The sequence below is a fragment of the Procambarus clarkii genome, chromosome 72 (assembly GCF_040958095.1).
Source record: "Procambarus clarkii isolate CNS0578487 chromosome 72, FALCON_Pclarkii_2.0, whole genome shotgun sequence".
Lineage (NCBI taxonomy): Eukaryota > Metazoa > Arthropoda > Malacostraca > Decapoda > Cambaridae > Procambarus > Procambarus clarkii.
In genome coordinates this window covers 16,574,067-16,593,137 of record NC_091221.1, presented here as the reverse complement: position 1 = coordinate 16,593,137, position 19,071 = coordinate 16,574,067, and the positions used below count along the sequence as shown (strand labels likewise).

Below are 19,071 nucleotides of genomic sequence, written 5' to 3'. Positions count from 1 at the left end.
GGAAGAGATTATATGTTCCTTAATGGAGCCCTGTTGCTTATGCATCGTTAAACGCCTAGAAAGAGATGTTGTTGTCTTGCCTATATACTGGGTTTTTTGGAGCTTACAGTCCCCAAGTGGGCATTTGAAGGCATAGACGACGTTAGTCTCTTTTAAAGCGTTCTGTTTTGTGTCTGGAGAGTTTCTCATGAGTAGGCTGGCCGTTTTTCTGGTTTTATAGTAAATCGTCAGTTGTATCCTCTGATTTTTGTCTGTAGGGATAACGTTTCTATATATATATATATATATATATATATATATATATATATATATATATATATATATATATATATATATATATATATATATATATATATATTTATACATATACAGTAATTGAAAAATCAATTCTCCAAAATTCATTTTTATTTCTAGTCTGAAACGACACTTGAACGCGTTTCGTAATAACTTATTACATTTTCAAAGACTTTTTATTTTTCACACACACAACTATAACCTGCAAACACTAAACAGAGTTCTTACTATGTTTTTACTAAACATAGTAAGAACTCTGTTTAGTGTTTGCAGGTTATAGTTGTGTGTGTGTAAACTAAAGTCTTTGAAAATGTAATAAGTTATTACGGAATGCGTTCAAGTGTCGCGTCTGACTAGAAATAAAAATGAATTTTGGAGAATTGATTTTTCAATTACCATCAACAGTGAAAAGAAACATAAGAAATATTGAGAAAATTCGTGTTAGAATTATTAATCTTACTTTTTCGGTCAAATTTAATATATATATATATATATATATATATATATATATATATATATATATATATATATATATATATATATATATATATATATAGTGTGTGTGTGATCGATGTTCCCTTCGGGAATCTTAATTTTAAGATGAATAGGAAAACCAGGGATATACTGAACATCTTGTATCAGAATCTTTACTTTAAAATGCATAACGTTTCGAATACTTCTCGTATTCATCATCAGATCTAAAAGAAAAAACAGAAATCACAATCAAATAACTGGTAACAAAGAACTCATACTGAATATAATTGCCTATCAAAGAAAGGAAAATGCTTAAAAAACAAAACACTTAAGCGCACTTAAAGTGATCAATACAAATGAAACTTATTAACCTGTCACATATATTAAAGCTAATTTAAAAGTCCATTAAACTACAAGACTGAATTTTATAACTACTAAAACAAACCATTCTATTAAACTTACGTGAAGTGATCGGAAGTGAAACTTGATACCTAACACACAGATACTAAACACTATAACAAATATTTATATAATGACTACAAATCTACAAAAAATGTATGTAAAATACAAACAGAATAAACGACAATTATAAAGTACTAACCAAAATCTTATAAAAAACTCAAATATTAAATAAAATTAAATACCAAAAAATGTATTATATATCCTAAATAAAAGATTATATTAATGTACAATGTCAAGACTTGAAATAAGTAAGAAAGGGCAAAGACATGGTAAACTAAACAAAATTATAATAAAATTAAACTACCAAAATGAACTATAAATCAAATTACAGGGCCTACTGTGCACTATACAGTGTACAATTGAACAGCTGAAAGGTTGCTATTTAACAGAGGCCGCAGCTCCTTTATATATAAGGATTCCATTACTCTCAAATCTGACTGGCCATTCATACATGTCGGAAAATCCGAAACCATAATAATAATATCATACAGACAGATAATAATAGCTGTGTTGTATAAACAAGTTAACCATAGGAAAACGTAACTTGTAGTGGAATTACCGTCTATAGAAAACGGGATATCATCACCACATACTATTATAAATTCTCCACCTATTATGGTGGGAATTATTCTTAAATACATTAGTCTTTGGACTTTACCATCATAAAAACACTTCATATAAATTAACTTAATTATCAATATTAAAGTAGAGTAAATGTGACCCTTCTATCTCTTTCTGTCATCTGGACAATGTAAGCCAGGCGTCAGGGAGTGGTGAGGGAGCAGCCATTGTTGATACTAAGACCACAGAGGCTCACGGGAGCAAATACGGCTCCTGTTAATTTTACTTGGACGAAGTGTTATGGAAACCAAAGGTGTACCATTATCAACACGCTGTCAACAAATCAAGTTAAGTGTTCTTCCGAAACCCATGTATCTTTCATTTATGGCCATTAATGTCATTATATAGGGTGACCCAGTTAGAGCACTGTGGTAGCCTCAAACTAAAGGTAATTAAGCCAGGTCTTCATTGTTCCATGTACAGTGTTTCTCTGATATACCTGTCATATATAGGATTCTGGCTTTACAGCTAGCGCCCTTTTGATAGGTCAAGACGAGGAAGCAAGGCTTTGTGCATCAGTTACCAGGGTGATGGAAGCTACCTCAAAGAGGGAAAATGTGGTCTCTACATCCTGGTTATACCTGGTGGACTAAAGCCTACTGTACTGTAAGATAAGGAACCTCTTCAATGTATGTAGTCTAATACTGTAGTTTGATTGGCTGCATATATATAAATTAATATAAACCCCCCCTAATGTGTAGAGGATCGATTTGTGAGATTATGAGATTATTGCAGAAATACAGTCCACTTATCATTATACAAATTGCTATCGAAGTATATAAATTAACGTAAATATAAATTATATATAAATTCATATAAATTAAATAAATATAAATCTCACAGGTCGGTTCCCACATTATTTGGACCTTCAGAACCGGAATATTCGGTCTTTGAACCCACATTTGGTCATCTTAGTACCGGATGAACCAGTTAACCAGTGGATTCATTAAATATACTAGTGCAGTGTGATTTAAACAAAGGCCAGCCAGTCAAAGACGGCAGCGTTGCCTCAAGCCAGTTCACGAGCCCCGCTCAGTTCAGATCAGCCTTAGTCAGCGGTTTCATGCACACCCACAGATATTTGGTGGCGTGTTATTCTGTGATTATGACAGCGCTAATATTGAAGCCAGCCAAAGTAGTGGCTGTGGTGTCGCGAGATTGTTCACGGATTTTGTGGTGTTAAATTTCGCGAGAGATTATCTACGAATTTTGTGGAGTTTATTTCGCGAGGTCACTAATAATATTTAATACTTCTTGATAATATTAGAAGTTTCATAGAGGTAATTAAGAGGCTATTATCAATAATTGTGTATATTATTTCTCCAAAATAGAGAATTATTTAATATATATTGCACTAGTGATCACAATATAATATTTACTAATTGCCAACCCACAACAGGGTAGGAAATTACCAATGACTAGTTGAACTATTATTGTTCATCCTAGTTCCATTATTACCATAGTCAGTTGTACTATATTGAACAACCTAACACCATTAATGAATGGTCCAGACCCTATTTTGGGTGTAATTTTTATCAACTCGTATTGAGTTGTGAATATATAATAATTTACTTATGATCATTACACCTTTGAGTGATTAATTAGTGTCTCTACCATCCTAGGGTGATATAGAAGATACCATCCTAGGGTGATATAGAAGAGCTAACCTAAAGGTATTTCCAGTGACACTGGTTTATCACTCAAATCATTAGTGTTTATGATTGTATATATATAATGTGTATTAATTTTAAGTGCTAACCTCTAGAAGAGGTAGGATTATTGCCTAGTGAGTGCAGAATTTAACCCTAGGCTACCATCAGTACTTGCTCACAATTTATGAGCCAGTGGTGACCAATTAACAAGTCACCATGACTAATCCACAGAAAGCAAAGCGTGCTTTAGTAGCAAGCAAACGCCAACTGACAAGAGATCTCAACCAATATGAACAGTTGTTATATGAGCCTGTAATTAATTATCGTCGGTTGAAAATACCACTGTTACAGATTCAAACCCAATTGCATATATTGAAAGCAAATAGGAAATCTTACCAAAATCAGGTCCACGACGACGACGACATAGTAGTTGAAGATGTGGAACCATTCCTGTCTGACCTAGCACAATATGAAGAAGAAACTCAAGGCAGGTTGGAACATTTACACAGGATAATTGAATCAGAACAAATAGCAAGTACATCAAATAAAGTAGATAATGTTATGGATGATCTGGATCTTTTTGAGAATAAATGTCAAGCCAGATTAGATCCTTTAATCAACAAGGATAAAGCTTCACCCAGTAAAGCTTCACCCACAACAGCTTCACCTAATATTATACCACCAGAAATTAAGCAGTTCTCAGACAATTTATCCACAGTCTCTGTGGATTCTGAAAACCCAATACCTGAGGCTACTAAGTTAACATGCCTCCAAACTAGAGGTGAAGCTGAACCAGTAGTAGAAAATGTAAATGAAGATAGCGACAGCACTAATTTCCCAGTCCAGCTTCCTAGGGATAATGCTGGCAATGAGAAAACTGTCATACATCTAGTACTACAATTGCTGGATTTACCTCAACCTGATCAGACTGCTGACTCATTACAATCCTTCAGCATGGAGTTTGAGTCACTACTAAGAACATTCAGTCTTAAGGTTGATATAACTACTAGTGAATGGATGACCAAAGTAGTCCTTCAACGAAAATTGTCCAGCGATATACTAGATGAATTATATGCACATCAACATAACACCATCCTGACAGTACAGGACATCACTGAAGGTTTACATTTTATCATAAACAAACGACGAGCAAATGAGAAAGTTAAAGCCTCATGCAAGCCTTCAGAAATAGAAAATAAGAGTCTATTAAAGGGTAAAATAACTACCCCAAATAAACATCAACCAATTACTCAAACATCAAGTTGCAGAAAATCTGACAATGCAGCAGCATCCTCCAAGCCTACTGTTACTAGTTCACCCAAACCGGTAACTTCCAAACGTGCAGTAGGCTGGGGGACATGTATGTTCTTCAAAAAGAAACATTCAACATACCGTTGTGCTAATTATCCAACCAGAGACACTCGTATTGAGCGACTCCAGGAATTAGGGAGATGTTCAAGGTGTCTCAAGTTACACAACATAGACTATTGTGATACCCAATTCAACACCTGTAACAGGTGTAGAAGAGGTAGGCACCATGCAGCACTGTGCAAATATACGAAATTAACGTATTGAAGACCCAAGGTGGAAGATAGCATTCCCACCACAGTACAGTACTGCAAGGTGCAACAAACGAAGAGTGTCCAATCGGCAAAGTCTAAAGGTAATACGAATTTGCCTACTGCCCAAATTACCATCCTGAATAAGAGGGCCAAGGTCCATACCCGTGGGTTGTTTGACCAAGGATCCCAGAGAACATATATCACTAAAAAGTTGGCAGATGAACTACAATTAAGGCCTGTAGCCCAGATGTCATTCAATATCTCAGGGTTTGTAACAGATGCAGGACCTCAAGTCTACCAGGTGGTACAACCATCAGTACGTTTAGGCAGGTACGTCTGTCGAGTACAAGCCATTGTGGTGGACAAAATACCAGTAGACCTACAAGTTCAAGGTCTGAGAGCAACAGCCAAATTCCCGAGAAATAGAGGAATAAAATTGGCAGATAATATTAAGTCTGATCACCTCACCGACTTCGGTCTCCTTGTAGGGACAGACTATTGTCATCGATTCATCGGTAGCCCTACTAAATATCAGGGTATAACCATGTTAAACTCTGCAGGAGGTAAATTACTCTCAGGCCCAGTATCAAGCCTGAGGAGACCTATGCCTGCAGATGAACAATACCAATAGAAATCTAAATTTGTCAGCTGATTATATTTCTCCAGTAGCATTATACTAAGGAGATTACAGCTGACTATACCAACAGAGGTTGATGTTAGTATCATCATTTGAAGCTGAAGATGAGTTCATGAGGCCTCAGTGGCAAATCAGTGAACAGTAGCCAAAAACAGCTACAAGTCACTGCGACCAATGTCACTGAACCCACTGCAGTCTCAGAACCATACTTTACTTTAATGATGAGCTATTCAATCTTCTGAATCAATTAACTAAATTAAACCCCAATAAATCTGATGACTGATTTGTTACATTTATTATTTAATCAAGATGTATTCCATGGGCCTCAGTGTTTATATATCAGTGACTAGTTACCTGAACAAACTTCAAGTTATATCTAATGTCACTGATCTCACTGCAGTCCCTGAATCATACTTGACTGTAGTACTTGATCACATCCAGTCTTCTGGGTTAAATAATATGTAATTAGGCTTGAATATTAGCCTTTCAAGAGTTGACAGGGAAATGAAATCGCATTAGACTTCTAACCCCTGCAACTCTAGTACGGGACATCCGTCCTGTACGAACAGACGCACAAATGTGTGATTACTAACTACTAACATCAAATTAATCTAATAATTCTAAGGAGGAGTATCGGTGTTCGTCTGTTCTAAATAGGACTTCGACCCGTGAGCAGCCCCTGGGAAATTATGTCGGAAAATCCGAAACCATATAATAATATCATACAGACAGATAATAATAGCTGTGTTGTATAAACAAGTTACAAGTGTTGTATAAATGTATACAACATTATACATTATTCACTTGTATGTATACAAGTGTTGTATACACTTGTATACAAGTGTTGTATAAACAAACATAGAAAACGTAACTTGTAGTGGAATTACCGTCTATAGAAAACGGGATATCATCACCACATACTATTATAAATTCTCCACCTATTATGGTGGGAATTATTCTTAAATACATTAGTCTTTGGACTTTACCATCATAAAAACATTTCATATAAATTAACTTAATTATCAATATTAAAGTAGAGTAAATGTGACCCTTCTATCACTTTCTGTCATCTGGACAATGTAAGCCAGGCGTCAGGGAGTGGTGAGGGAGCAGCCATTGTTGATACTAAGACCACAGAGGCTCACGGGAGCAAATACGGCTCCTGTTAATTTTACTTGGACGAAGTGTTATGGAAACCAAAGGTGTACCATTATCAACACGCTGTCAACAAATCAAGTTAAGTGTTCTTCCGAAACCCATGTATCTTTCATTTATGGCCATTAATGTCATTATATAGGGTGACCCGGTTAGAGCACGTGGTAGCCTCAAACTAAAGGTAATTAAGCCAGGTCTTCATTGTTCCATGTACAGTGTTCTCTGATATACCTGTCATATATAGGATTCTGGCTTTACAGCTAGCGCCCTTTTGACAGGTCAAGACGAGGAAGCAAGGCTTTGTGCATCAGTTACCAGGGTGATGGAAGCTACCTCAAAGAGGGAAAATGTGGTCTCTACATGCAGGCGATGAGTCACAATAACGTGGCTGAAGTATGTTGACCAGACCACACACTAGAAATTGAAGGGACGACGATGTTTCGGTCCGTCCTGGACCATTCTCAAGTCGATTGAGTCGATTGGTCTCTACATCCTGGTTATACCTGGTGGACTAAGGCCTACTGTACTATAAGATAAGGAACCTCTTCAATGTATGTAGTCTAATACTGTAGTTTGATTGGCTGCATATATATAAATTAATATAAACCCCCCCTAATGTGTAGAGGATCGATTTGTGAGATTATGAGATTATTGCAGAAATACAGTCCACTTATCATTATACAAATTGCTATCGAAGTATATAAATTAACGTAAATATAAATTCTATATAAATTCATATAAATTAAATAAATATAAATCTCACAGGTCGGTTCCCACAATACAAGTGTCCAGAATTTTAAAATCAGATTCCAGCAGAGAATGATCAAACTCATAACAATGGTTTCTAATCTCCGAAAATGCTGGTTTAGACAATGGTAATCCAGTCCTAATAGATAATCCCCGGTGCTCAAGTATCCTAATCTTAAAGTTCCGAATGGAACTCCCGATATATCCAGCATTACAGCTGGAACAATTATACATATATACGACATTTGAGCACAAGGGGGTAGGCACTTTATCTTTAAATTTAAAATAAGAGCCTATGGTATTTGTGTTGACAAAAATAAATCTAAAGTCTACTTGAGGATAACACTGCTGCAACAGTTTCCTCAAACGACTCCTTACAGAAAAGCTAATACTGCCATAAAATGGTAATTTAATATATTTAAGATCCCTTTCCACTGTAGTAATCCTACACGATGGGTGAAACTTCTTATATAAGAAATTCCTTATAAAAGTATAAACCATATGCACAGGATAACCATTATTTGAAAAAAATTTCACAAGAAAATTAATTTCCTGATCAAAGTTATTCCAATAAGAACATAAAACAAAGGCCCTATTCAGTAGAGTGTTAATAGCATTTTTCTAAAAAAAAAAACAGGAACAAAGGAATTAAAATTTAAACCTAAACCAGTAAAGGTTGGTTTCCTAAAAACATTAGTGTTGAACCCATTGAGGTTATTCACTTTTACATCAAGAAACGACAATGAATTATCAACTTCACACTCTGCAGTAAACCGTATATTACTATGTTGTGCATTAAGATACTCTCTAAATTTCTCAATATGACACTGGTCCCTAAACAACAAAAAAGTGTCATCTACATATCTCCTGTACAAGACTGGTTTAAAGGCCGAAGGACAATTATCAAGCCAATTTTTGAGTTTTCACGAAATAAATTGGCTTGATAATTGTCCTTCGGCCTTTAAACCAGTCTTGTACAGGAGATATGTAGATGACACTTTTTTGTTGTTTAGGGACCAGTGACCATATGTTTAGGGACCATATATATCTATATATATATATTATTAAATATGACCGAAAAAGTAAGATTAATAATTCTAACACGAATTTTCTCAATCTTTCGTACATTTCTTTTCACTGTTGGAGGTAAATCATAAATCAATTCTCCAAAATTCATTTTTATTTCTAGTCTGACGCGACACGAGCGCGTTTCGTAAAACTTATTACATTTTCAAAGACTTTAGTTTACAAATACACAACTGAATAGAACTTACGCATCTCCGATTTTATATCTACATTTGAGAGAGGTGGATGGGGTGAGGTGGCATTAATAGGGTATTAATACCCTATTAATGGCCAACCAGCATAGGCTCACTGCAGTTGATTTGATTCTTATATACTTATAACACTCCAACAATTAACTATTTTTTAACTTAGTTATTTGTTATGGATCCCATATACCCATCGCTTGGAGGGTGGTGGACCCCATACCCATCGCTTTGGGGGTGGTGGACCCCATACCCATCGCTTGGAGGGTGGTGGACCCAATACACATCCCTTTAGGGGTCGAACACCCCATACCCATCCCTTCGGGGCGGTGGACCCCATACACATCGCTTGGAGGGTGTTGGACCCCATACCCACACCTTTAAGGGTGGTGGACCCCATACCCATCCCTTTGGGAGTGTTGGACCCCAAACCCATCCCTTGGGTGATGGGGGACCCCATACCCATCCCTATAGTGGTCGAGGACCCCATACCCATCCCTTTGGGGGTGGTGGACCAATAACCCATCCCTTGGATGATGGGGGACCCCATACCCATCCCTTTGGGGGTTGTGGACCCCATACCCATCCTCTTAGGGGTGGTGGACTCCATACCCATCCCTTTGGGGGTGGTGGACCCCATACCAATCCCTTGCGAGGGGGGGTGGTTGACCCCATACCCATACCTATGGGGGTGGTGGACCCCATACCCATCCCTTGGGGGGTGGTTGGCCCCATACCCATCCCTTGGGGGAAGGTGGACCCCATACCCATCCCTTAGGATGTGGTGGACCCCATACCAATCCCTTGGGGGGAGGTGGACCCCATAACAATTCCTTTGGAGGATGCTGGACCCCATACCCATCCCTTGCGAAGGGGGGGGGGGTGGATCCCATACCCATCCCTTCGAGGGTGGTGGACCCCATACCCATCCCTTGGGGGGCGGTTGACCCCATACCCATCCCTTGGGGGGTGGTGGATCCCACACCCATCCCTTGGGGTGGTGGACCCCACACTCATCCCTTGCGGGGGGGGGGAGTTTGGACCCCATACCCATCCCTTTGGGAGTGTTGGACCCCAAACCCATCACTTGGGTGATGGGGGACCCCATACCCATCCCTATAGTGGTCGAGGACCCCATACCCATCCCTTTCGGGGTGGTGGACCAATAACCCATCCCTTGGATGATGGGGGACCCCATACCCATCCCTTTGGGGGTTGTGGACCCCATACCCATCCTTTCAGGGGTGGTGGACTCCATACCCATCCCTTTGGGGGTGGTGGACCCCATACCAATCCCTTGCGAGGTGGGGTGGTTGTTACGGACCCGAGTCCAGCGTCAGAGCCCGGAGCAGTGACGACCACGCCATCTGTGGGTCAGCTCCTGAAACCCCCTCCAAATGGACGACGCCATCTAGTGAGGACGAGATATACTGGCCACAAGGGCTAGTTTCCCGTCCTGATCAGCTCATAACACATCCGCTGCTGACCTCTGGTGAGGTGGAGTTTTGACAGCAACGCCATCTATGGAGTGGATAGGTGGGCGTTTGTGTCTAAGCCTGTAAGTGAGGTGCCCTAGAGTGTCCCTATTACTGATGACGTGTCCGATTACAGAGTCGACCTGGGACTGCTGTAATGGAAGTTGATTCAGTCTACCCAAGGCAGCCGTAGAACCTCCACGCATTTGGTGCTGAAGCTGTGAGTCACCCCCCCACCCCCCGGATGAACACTGTTGTGTTAGCCTGCCTGTGAAGTGGCAGAACCAGGGATTGTCGTACCCGGGGCTGACTGGTGGAGAAGACTAACCACTGGGGTGTTGTGGTGAGGAGAGTGATCTGTGGGAACACACGAGGCTCCTGCCTAGGGCTCGCTACCCTAGTATCGGTCGTGGAGTGGCCTAACCAGCGGAACTGATTGGAACCAGCCAGCTACAGGCTGGATTTGTGGTTGATGGCCTCCACGACGGTGCCCCCAGTGGAGCTGTGATTTGGCTGGCCTGTGGCCAGGGTAGACTCGAGAGAATCGAAGGATTCATCGTGAGGCCACAAGAGGACCAAGAGCTAAGCATCGTTGAGCACCGTGGAACACTCCGCGTCTTCAGAGGAAGACCATATTGTACATAATAGTGTTTATACCTACCCCGTGTGATAAAATATATATTATTTATGGTGACGGTGATAATTATATATTTAAGTTTTTGCCTTTGTCTCCCTTCCACTTTAATTTACTTGCGTTACGGAACACACCCCTTGAAAGCCACTACTAACTTGGGGCCGGATACCCAAACTCTATTGACATCAGAGAAAGAACCCAGTTGCGACCCAAGAGGGCCGTAACAGTGGTTGACCCCATACCTATGGGGGTGGTGGACCCCATACCCATCCCTTGGGGGGTGGTTGGCCCCATACCCATCCCTTGGGGGAAGGTGGACCCCATACCCATCCCTTAGGATGTGGTGGACCCCATACCAATCCCTTGGGGGGGGGGTGGACCCTATACCCATCCCTTGGGGGGAGGTGGACCCCATAACAATCCCCTTGGAGGATGCTGGACCCCATACCCATCCCTTGCGGAGGGGGGGGGGATGGATCCCATACCCATCCCTTCGGGGGTGGTGGACCCCATACCCATCCCTTGGGGGGTGGTGGACCCCATACCCGTCCCTTGGGGGTGGTGGACCCCACACTCATCCCTTGGGGGAAGGTGGACCCCATACCCATCCCTTCGGGGGTGGTGGATCCCAGACCTATCCCTTCGGGGGTGGTGGACCCCATATCTATATCTTGGGGGGTAGTGGACCCCATACCCATTACTTGGGGGTGGTGAACCCCATACTAATCCCTTGGGGGGGGGGGGTGGACCCCATACCTATCCCTTGGGGGGTGGGGGACCCCTTAACCATCCCTTTTGGGGTGGTGGACTCCATACCCATCCCTTGGGGGAGGGTGGTGGACCCTATTCCAATCCTTTGGGGGGCGGTGGATCCCATACCCATCCCTTGGGGGATGGTAGACCCCATACCCATCCCTTGGGGGATGGTAGACCCCATACCCATCCCTTGGGGGATGGTAGACCTTATACCCATCCCTTGGGTGATGGTAGACCCCATACCCATCCCTTGGGTGATGGTAGACCCCATACCCATCCCTTGGGTGATGGTAGACCCCATACCCATCCCTTGGGGGGGTGGACCCCATACCCATCCCTTGGGGGATGGTAGACCCCATACAACTTTACACAACTTTACCCCTCAAGGGCGAGGTGACAACTTTACCCTCAAGGGCGAGGTGACAACTTTACCCTCAAGGGCGAGGTGACAACGTTACCCTCAAGGGCGAGGTGACAACTTTACCCTCAAGGGCGAGGTGGCAACTTTACCCTCAAGGGCGAGGTGACAACTTTACCCTCAAGGGCGAGGTGACAACGTTACCCTCAAAGGCGAGGTGACAACGTTACCTCTCAAGGGCAAGGTGACAACTTTAGCCCTCAAGGACGAGGTGACAACTTTACCCTCAAGGGCAAGGTGACAACTTTAGCCTTCAAGGGCGAGGTGACAACGTTACCTCTCAAGGGCAAGGTGACAACTTTACCCCTCAAGGGCGAGGTGACAACTTTACCCTCAAGGGCAAGGTGACAACTTTAACCCTCAAGGGCGAGGTGACAACTTTACCCTCAAAGGCGAGGTGACAACTTTACCCCTCAAGGGCGAGGTGACAACTTTACCCTCAAGGGCAAGGTGATCACTTTAGCCCTCATGGGCGAGGTGACAACTTTACCCCTCAAAGGCAAGGTGACAACTTTACCCTCAAGGGCAAGGTGACAACTTTACCCCTCAAGGGCGAGGTGACAACTTTACCCTCAAGGGCAAGGTGACAACTTTACCCCTCAAGGGCGAGGTGACAACTTTACCCTCAAGGGCAAGGTGACAACTTTACCCCTCAAGGGCAAGGTGACAACTTTACCCTCAAGGGCAAGGTGACAACGTTACCTCTCAAGGGCAAGGTGACAACTTTAGCCCTCAAGGGCAAGGTGACAACTTTAGCCCTCAAGGGCAAGGTGACAACTTTAGCCCTCAAGGGCAAGGTGACAACTTTAGCCCTCAAGGGCGAGGTGACAACTTTACCCCTCAAGGGCGAGGTGACAACTTTGCCTTCAAGGGAGAGGTGACAACTTTACCCTCAAGGGCAAGGTGACAACTTTAGCCCTCAAGGGCAAGGTGACAACTTTACCCCTCAAGGGCGAGGTGACAACTTTACCCCTCAAGGGCAAGGTGACAACTTTAGCCCTCAAGGGCAAGGTGACAACTTTACCCCTCAAAGGCGAGGTGACAACTTTACCCTCAAGGGCGAGGTGACAACTTTACCCCTCAAGGGCGAGGTGACAACGTTACCTCTCAAGGGCAACTTGACAACTTTACCCCTCAAGGGCGAGGTGACAACGTTACCTCTCAAGGGCGAGGTGACAACTTTACCCTCAAGGGCAAGGTGACAACTTTACCCCTCAAGGGCGAGGTGACAACTTTACCCTCAAGGGCAAGGTGACAACTTTACCCCTCAAGGGCGAGGTGATAACGTTACCTCTCAAGGGCGAGGTGACAACTTTACCCCTCAAGGGCGAGGTAACAACTTTACCCCTCAAGGGCGAGGTGACAACTTTACCCCTCAAGGGCGAGGTGACAAATTTACCCCTCAAGGGCGAGGTGTCAACTTTACCTCTCAAGGGCAAGGTGACAACTTTACCCGTCAAGGGCGAGGTGACAACTTTACCCCTCAAGGGCGAGGTGACAACTTTACCTCTCAAGGGCAAGGTGACAACTTTACCCGTCAAGGGCGAGGTGACAACTTTACCCCTCAAGGGCGAGGTGACAACTTTACCCCTCAAGGGCGAGGTGACAACTTTACCCCTCAAGGGCGAGGTGACAACTTTACCCCTCAAGGGCGAGGTGACAACTTTACCCCTCAAGGGTGAGGTGACAACTTTACCCCTCAAGGGTGAGGTGACAACTTTACCCCTCAAGGGCGAGGTGACAACTTTACCCCTCAAGGGCGAGGTGACAACTTTACCCCTCAAGGGCGAGGTGACAACTTTACCCCTCAAGGGCGAGGTGACAACTTTACCCCTCAAGGGCGAGGTGACAACTTTACCCCTCAAGGGCGAGGTGACAACTTTACCCCTCAAGGGTGAGGTGAATGAGAGCATCAGAAGAGATTACAAACACATTAATATTGTTAAGAGACACTAAGGGGCGAAAAGACAGACAGACAAAAAGAGAGACAGACAGACAGAGAGACAGATATAGAGACAAACATTTTTAGACAAAATCAATCTAACTCCTCAACCTCAATTCAGCCCAACATTTCAGTCAATAAACACAACATTTCAGTCAATAAACACAACATTTCAGTCAATAAACACAACATTTCAGTCAATAAATGCAACATTTCTGTCAATAAACACAACATTTCAGTCAATAAACACAACATTTCAGTCAATAAACACAACATTTCAGTCAATAAACACAACATTTCAGTCAATAAACGCAACATTTCAGTCAATAAATGCAACATTTCAGTCAATAAATGCAACATTTCAGTCAATAAACACAACATTTCAGTCAATAAACACAACATTTCAGTCAATAAACACAACATTTCAGTCAATAAATGCAACATTTCAGTCAATAAACACAACATTTCAGTCAATAAACACAACATTTCAGTAAATAAACACAACATTTCAGTAAATAAACATTTCAATCAACATTGCTTTAATTAAAATGATCCTAGACAAGGGGCGACCTGATATGGGTCACGACATTGTTTATTTTTAACATTTCCATAATAAATATGCAAATTACTGAGCAGTTGCAAGAGTTTGTTGGGAACACAATGGCGGCGTTTGATCCCGTGATGGAAAAAGAGAGAATCTGATTACGTATTGATGTTTAATGGAGTGTTTTAAGTCTTTGCTTGTTTGGAACTTGGTCATTTTAAGGCCTTTGTTGTTGTTGTTAATCTTTTTTTGAGTTAATCACAGGACAAACGGTTGAGGGGTGAAACGATTGGGCAGTGTTTATTTCATCTGAGCCTTCTGTTTACCAAGCAGTCAGCAGGTTGCTGGGAGTCAAATAGCTGCTATAGTTTGTATGTTGTGTGTGTGTGTGTGTGTGTGTGTGTGTGTGTGTGTGTGTGTGTGTGTGTGTGTGTGTGTGTGTGTGTGTGTGTGTGTGTGTGTGTGTGTGTGTGTGTGTGTGTGTGTGTGTGTGAGTGTGTGTGTGTGTTTACTAGTTGTGTTTTTACGGGGGCTGAGCTTTGCTCTTTCGGCCCACCTCTCAACTGTCAATCAACTGTTTACTAACTACTTTTTTTTTTTTTTTTTTTTTTTTTTTTCCACACCACACACACACACCCCAGGAAGCAGCCCGTGACAGCTGACTAACTCCCAGGTACCTATTTACTGCTAGGTAACAGGGGCATTCAGGGTGAAAGAAACTTTGCCCATTTGTTTCTGCCTCGTGCGGGAATCGAACCCGCGCCACAGAATTACGAATCCTGCGCGCTATCCACCAGGCTACGAGGCTCCCTGTGTGTGTGTGTGTGTGTGTGTGTGTGTGTGTGTGTGTGTGTGTGTGTGTGTGTGTGTGTGTGTGTGTGTGTGTGTGTGTGTGTGTGTGTGTGAGTGTGTGTGTGTACTCACCTAGTTGTACTCACCTAATTGTGCTTGCGGGGGTTGAGCTCTGGCTCTTTGGTCCCGCCTCTCAACTGTCAATCAACTGGTGTACAGGTTCCTGAGCCTACTGGGCTCTATCATATCAACATTATAAACTGTGTATGGAGTCAGCCTCCACCACATCACCCCCTAATGCATTTTACCTGTTAACTACTCTGACACTAAAAATGTTTCTTCTAACGTCTCTGTGGCTCATGTGGGTACTCAGTTTCCACCTGTGTCCCCTTGTTCGCGTACCACCCGTGTTAAACACTTTATCTTTATCTACCCTGTTGATTCCTTTGAGAATTTTGAAGGTGGTGATCATGTCTACCCTTACTCTTCCATCTTCGAGCGACGTGAGGTTTAGCTCCCTTAGCCTTTTGAAATTTGAATGGCCATCACAATGCTATTTGGCAAAGAATGAATGGGTCATGCTTACACTAGAAGGTACGTATATGACATGTATATATGGGGAAGAAATGTATATTCAGGGAATACATTGGAGGGTACAAATGTGTCATGGATACATGGAAAGAAATATGTGTGATTGAGGAAATAGAAGGAGGAAATCAACGAGAAGAATCAAACCAAAAAACCCTAGAGGCGAGCCCAAGAGCTACAACCTGCCCCGCGAACTGAGAACTGACAGGTCAGAACTATTAGCAACGTTGCAGAAAATGAACAAAAAAAGTTGCAATATGTGTGTGTGTGACAGCGGCCTTTGGGGCGAAGTGCGCCATTGTGGGTCTTTGACAGGAGCCATTTGACAGCGGCAGTTGACAGGTGGGGGTGGGGCTGTGCCATCAGTCGTTAGGGGGGGTGGGGGAGGGGGGAGGAACTGTTTACGCACTTGACGGGGAGGGGGGGGGGGGAATTGTTCGGTTATTTGGCTGTGGTTGTTCAGTCACTTTAAGGGGTTGTTCAGTCACTTTAAGGGGTTGTTCAGTCACTTTAAGGGGTTGTTCAGTCACTTTAAGGGGTTGTTCAGTCACTTTAACGGGTTGTTCAGTCACTTTAAGGGGTTGTTCAGTCACTTTAAGGGGTTGTTCAGTCACTTAAGGGGTTGTTCCAAAACTCTAAGGGGTTGTTCAGTCACTTTATGGGGTTGTTCCGTCACTTTAAGGGGTTTGTTCCGTCACTTTATGCGGTTGTTCCGTCACTTTCAGGGGTTCTTTAGTCACTTTAAGGGGTTGTTCCGTCACTTTAAAGGGTTCTTTAGTCACTTTAAGGGGTTGTTCAGTCACTTTCAGGGGTTGTTCAGTCACTCTAAGGGGTTGTTCAGTCACTTTAAGGGGTTGTTCAGTCACTTTAAGGGGTTGTTCAGTCACTTTAAGGGGTTGTTCAGTCACTTTAGGGGTTGTTCAGTCACTTTAAGGGGTAGTTCAGTCACTTTAATGGGTTCTTCAGTCACTTTAAGGGGTTGTTCAGTCACTTTAGGGGTTGTTCAGTCACTTTAAGGGGTTGTTCAGTCACTTTAATGGGTTCTTCAGTCACTTTAAGGGGTTCTTCAGTCACTTTAAGGGGTTGTTCAGTCAGTTTAGGGGTGGTTCAGTCAATTTAAGGGGTTGTTCAGTCACTTTGAGGGGTTGTTCAGTCACTTTAAGGGGGTTGTTCAGTCACTTTAAGGGGTTGTTCCATAACTTTAAGGGGTTGTTCAGTCACTTTAAGGGGTTGTTCAGTCACTTTAAGGGGTTGTTCCGTCACTTTAAGGGGTTGTTCAGTCACTTTAAGGGGTTGTTCAGTCACTTTAAGGGGTTGTTCCGTCACTTTAAGGGGTTGTTCAGTCACTTTAAGGGGTTGTTCCGTCACTTTAAGCGGTTGTTCAGTCACTTTAAGGGGTTGTTCAGTCACTTTAAGGGGTTGTTCAGTCACTTTAAGGGGTTGTTCAGTCACTTTAGGGGTTGTTCAGTAACTTTAAGGGGTTGTTCAATCACTTTAAGGGGTTGTTCCGTCACTTTAAGGGGTTGTTCAGTCACTTTAAGGGGTTGTTCCGTCACTTTAAGCGGTTGTTCAGTCACTTTAAGGGGTTGTTCAGTCACTTTAAGGGGTTGTTCAGTCACTTTAAGGGGTTGTTCAGTCACTTTAGGGGTTGTTCAGTAACTTTAAGGGGTTGTTCAGTCACTTTAAGGGGTTGTTCAGTCACTTTAGGGGTTGTTCCGTCACTTTAAGGGGTTGTTCAGTAACTTTAAGGGGTTGTTCAGTCACTTTAAGGGGTTGTTCAGTCACTTTAAGGGGTTGTTCAGTCACTCTAAGGGGTTGTTCAGTCACTTTATGAGGTTGTTCAGTCACTTTAAGTTGTTGTTCAGTCACTTTAAAGGGTTGTTCCGTCACTTTAAGGGGTTGTTCAGTCACTTTAAGGGGTTGTTCAGTCACTCTAAGGGGTTCTTCAGTCACTCTAAGGGGTTGTTCCGTCACTTTATGAGGTTGTTCAGTCACTTTAAGGGGTTGTTCAGTCACTTTAAGGGGTTGTTCAGTCACTTTGAGGGGTTGTTCAGTCACTTTGAGGGGTTGTTCAGTCACTTTAAGGGGTTGTTCAGTCACTTTAAGGGGTTGTTCCGTCACTTTAAGGGGTTGTTCAGTCACTTTAAGGGGTTGTTCAGTCACTCTAAGGGGTTGTTCCGTCACTTTATGGGGTTGTTCAGTCACTTTAAGGGGTTGTTCCGTCACTTTAAGGGGTTGTTCAGTCACTCTAAGGGGTTTGTTCCGTCACTTTAAGGGGTTGTTCCGTCACTTTAAGGGGTTGTTCAGTCACTTTAAGGGGTTATCCGTCACTTTAAGGGGTTGTTCCGTCACTTTAAGGGGTTGTTCCGTCACTTTAAGGGGTTGTTCCGTCACTTTAAGGGGTTGTTCCGTCACTTTAAGGGGTTGTTCCGTCACTTTAAGGGGTTGTTCCATCACTTTAAGGGGTTGTTCCGTCACTTTAAGGGGTTGTTCCGTCACTTTAAGGGGTTGTTCCGTCACTTTAAGGGGTTGTTCCGTCACTTTAAGGGGTTGTTCCGTCACTTTAAGGGGTTGTTCAGTCACTCTAAGGGGTTTGTTCAGTCACTTTAAGGGGTTGTTCCGTCACTTTAAGGGGTTGTTCAGTCACTTTAAGGGGTTGTTCAGTCACTCTAAGGGGTTGTTCCATCACTTTAAGGGGTTGTTGCATTACTTTAAGGGGTTGTTGCATCACTTTAAGGGGTTGTTCTGTCACTTTAAGGGGTTATCCGTCACTTTAAGGGGTTGTTCCGTTACTTTAATGGGTTGTTCCATCACTTTAAGGGGTTGTTCCGTCACTTTAAGGGGTTGTTCCGTCACTTTAAGGGGTTGTTCCGTCACTTTAATGGGTTGTTCCGTCACTTTAAGGGGTTGTTCCGTCACTTTAAGGGGTTGTTCCGTCACTTTAATGGGTTGTTCCATCACTTTAAGGGGTTGTTCCATCACTTTAAGGGGTTGTTCCGTCACTTTAAGGGGTTGTTCCGTCACTTTAAGGGGTTGTTCAGTCACTTTAA

General features: G+C 42.8%; 2 protein-coding genes across 2 annotated transcripts in view; one reads left to right on the top strand and one right to left on the bottom strand.

The window, feature by feature from the left end:
* LOC123753300 (host cell factor 1-like) overlaps nucleotides 1-14,111 on the top strand; it is a 29,382-nt gene extending 15,271 nt beyond the window's left edge. The window contains exons 2-6 of the mRNA XM_069312585.1: nucleotides 12,334-12,499; nucleotides 12,548-12,654; nucleotides 12,813-13,006; nucleotides 13,053-13,188; nucleotides 13,375-14,111. Coding sequence (XP_069168686.1) covers nucleotides 12,334-12,499; nucleotides 12,548-12,654; nucleotides 12,813-13,006; nucleotides 13,053-13,188; nucleotides 13,375-14,111 — 1,340 coding nt within the window. The remainder of the gene's footprint in view (nucleotides 1-12,333; nucleotides 12,500-12,547; nucleotides 12,655-12,812; nucleotides 13,007-13,052; nucleotides 13,189-13,374) is intronic.
* Nucleotides 14,112-17,719: 3,608 nt separating this feature from the next.
* LOC138356435 (golgin subfamily A member 6-like protein 22) lies at nucleotides 17,720-19,000 on the bottom strand. The gene is made up of 3 exons (XM_069312584.1): nucleotides 18,774-19,000; nucleotides 18,333-18,605; nucleotides 17,720-18,185 (listed from the first exon to the last, which is right to left on the bottom strand). Exons 1-3 carry the CDS (start codon nucleotides 18,998-19,000, stop codon nucleotides 17,720-17,722), a joined length of 966 nt encoding a protein of 321 aa, XP_069168685.1.
* Between the last annotated feature and the right edge of the window lie 71 nt (nucleotides 19,001-19,071).

Coding starts and splice junctions, on each gene's coding strand:
- LOC138356435 (XM_069312584.1), bottom strand. CDS start 19,000: ATGGAACAACCCCTTAAAGTGATGGAACAACCCATTAAAGTGACGGAA. Junction 18,606..18,773: donor GTGACGGATAACCCCTTAAA/GTGACAGAACAA, acceptor CAAACCCCTTAG/AGTGACTGAACAACCCCTTA. Junction 18,186..18,332: donor GTGACGGATAACCCCTTAAA/GTGACTGAACAA, acceptor ACAACCCCTTAG/AGTGACTGAACAACCCCTTA.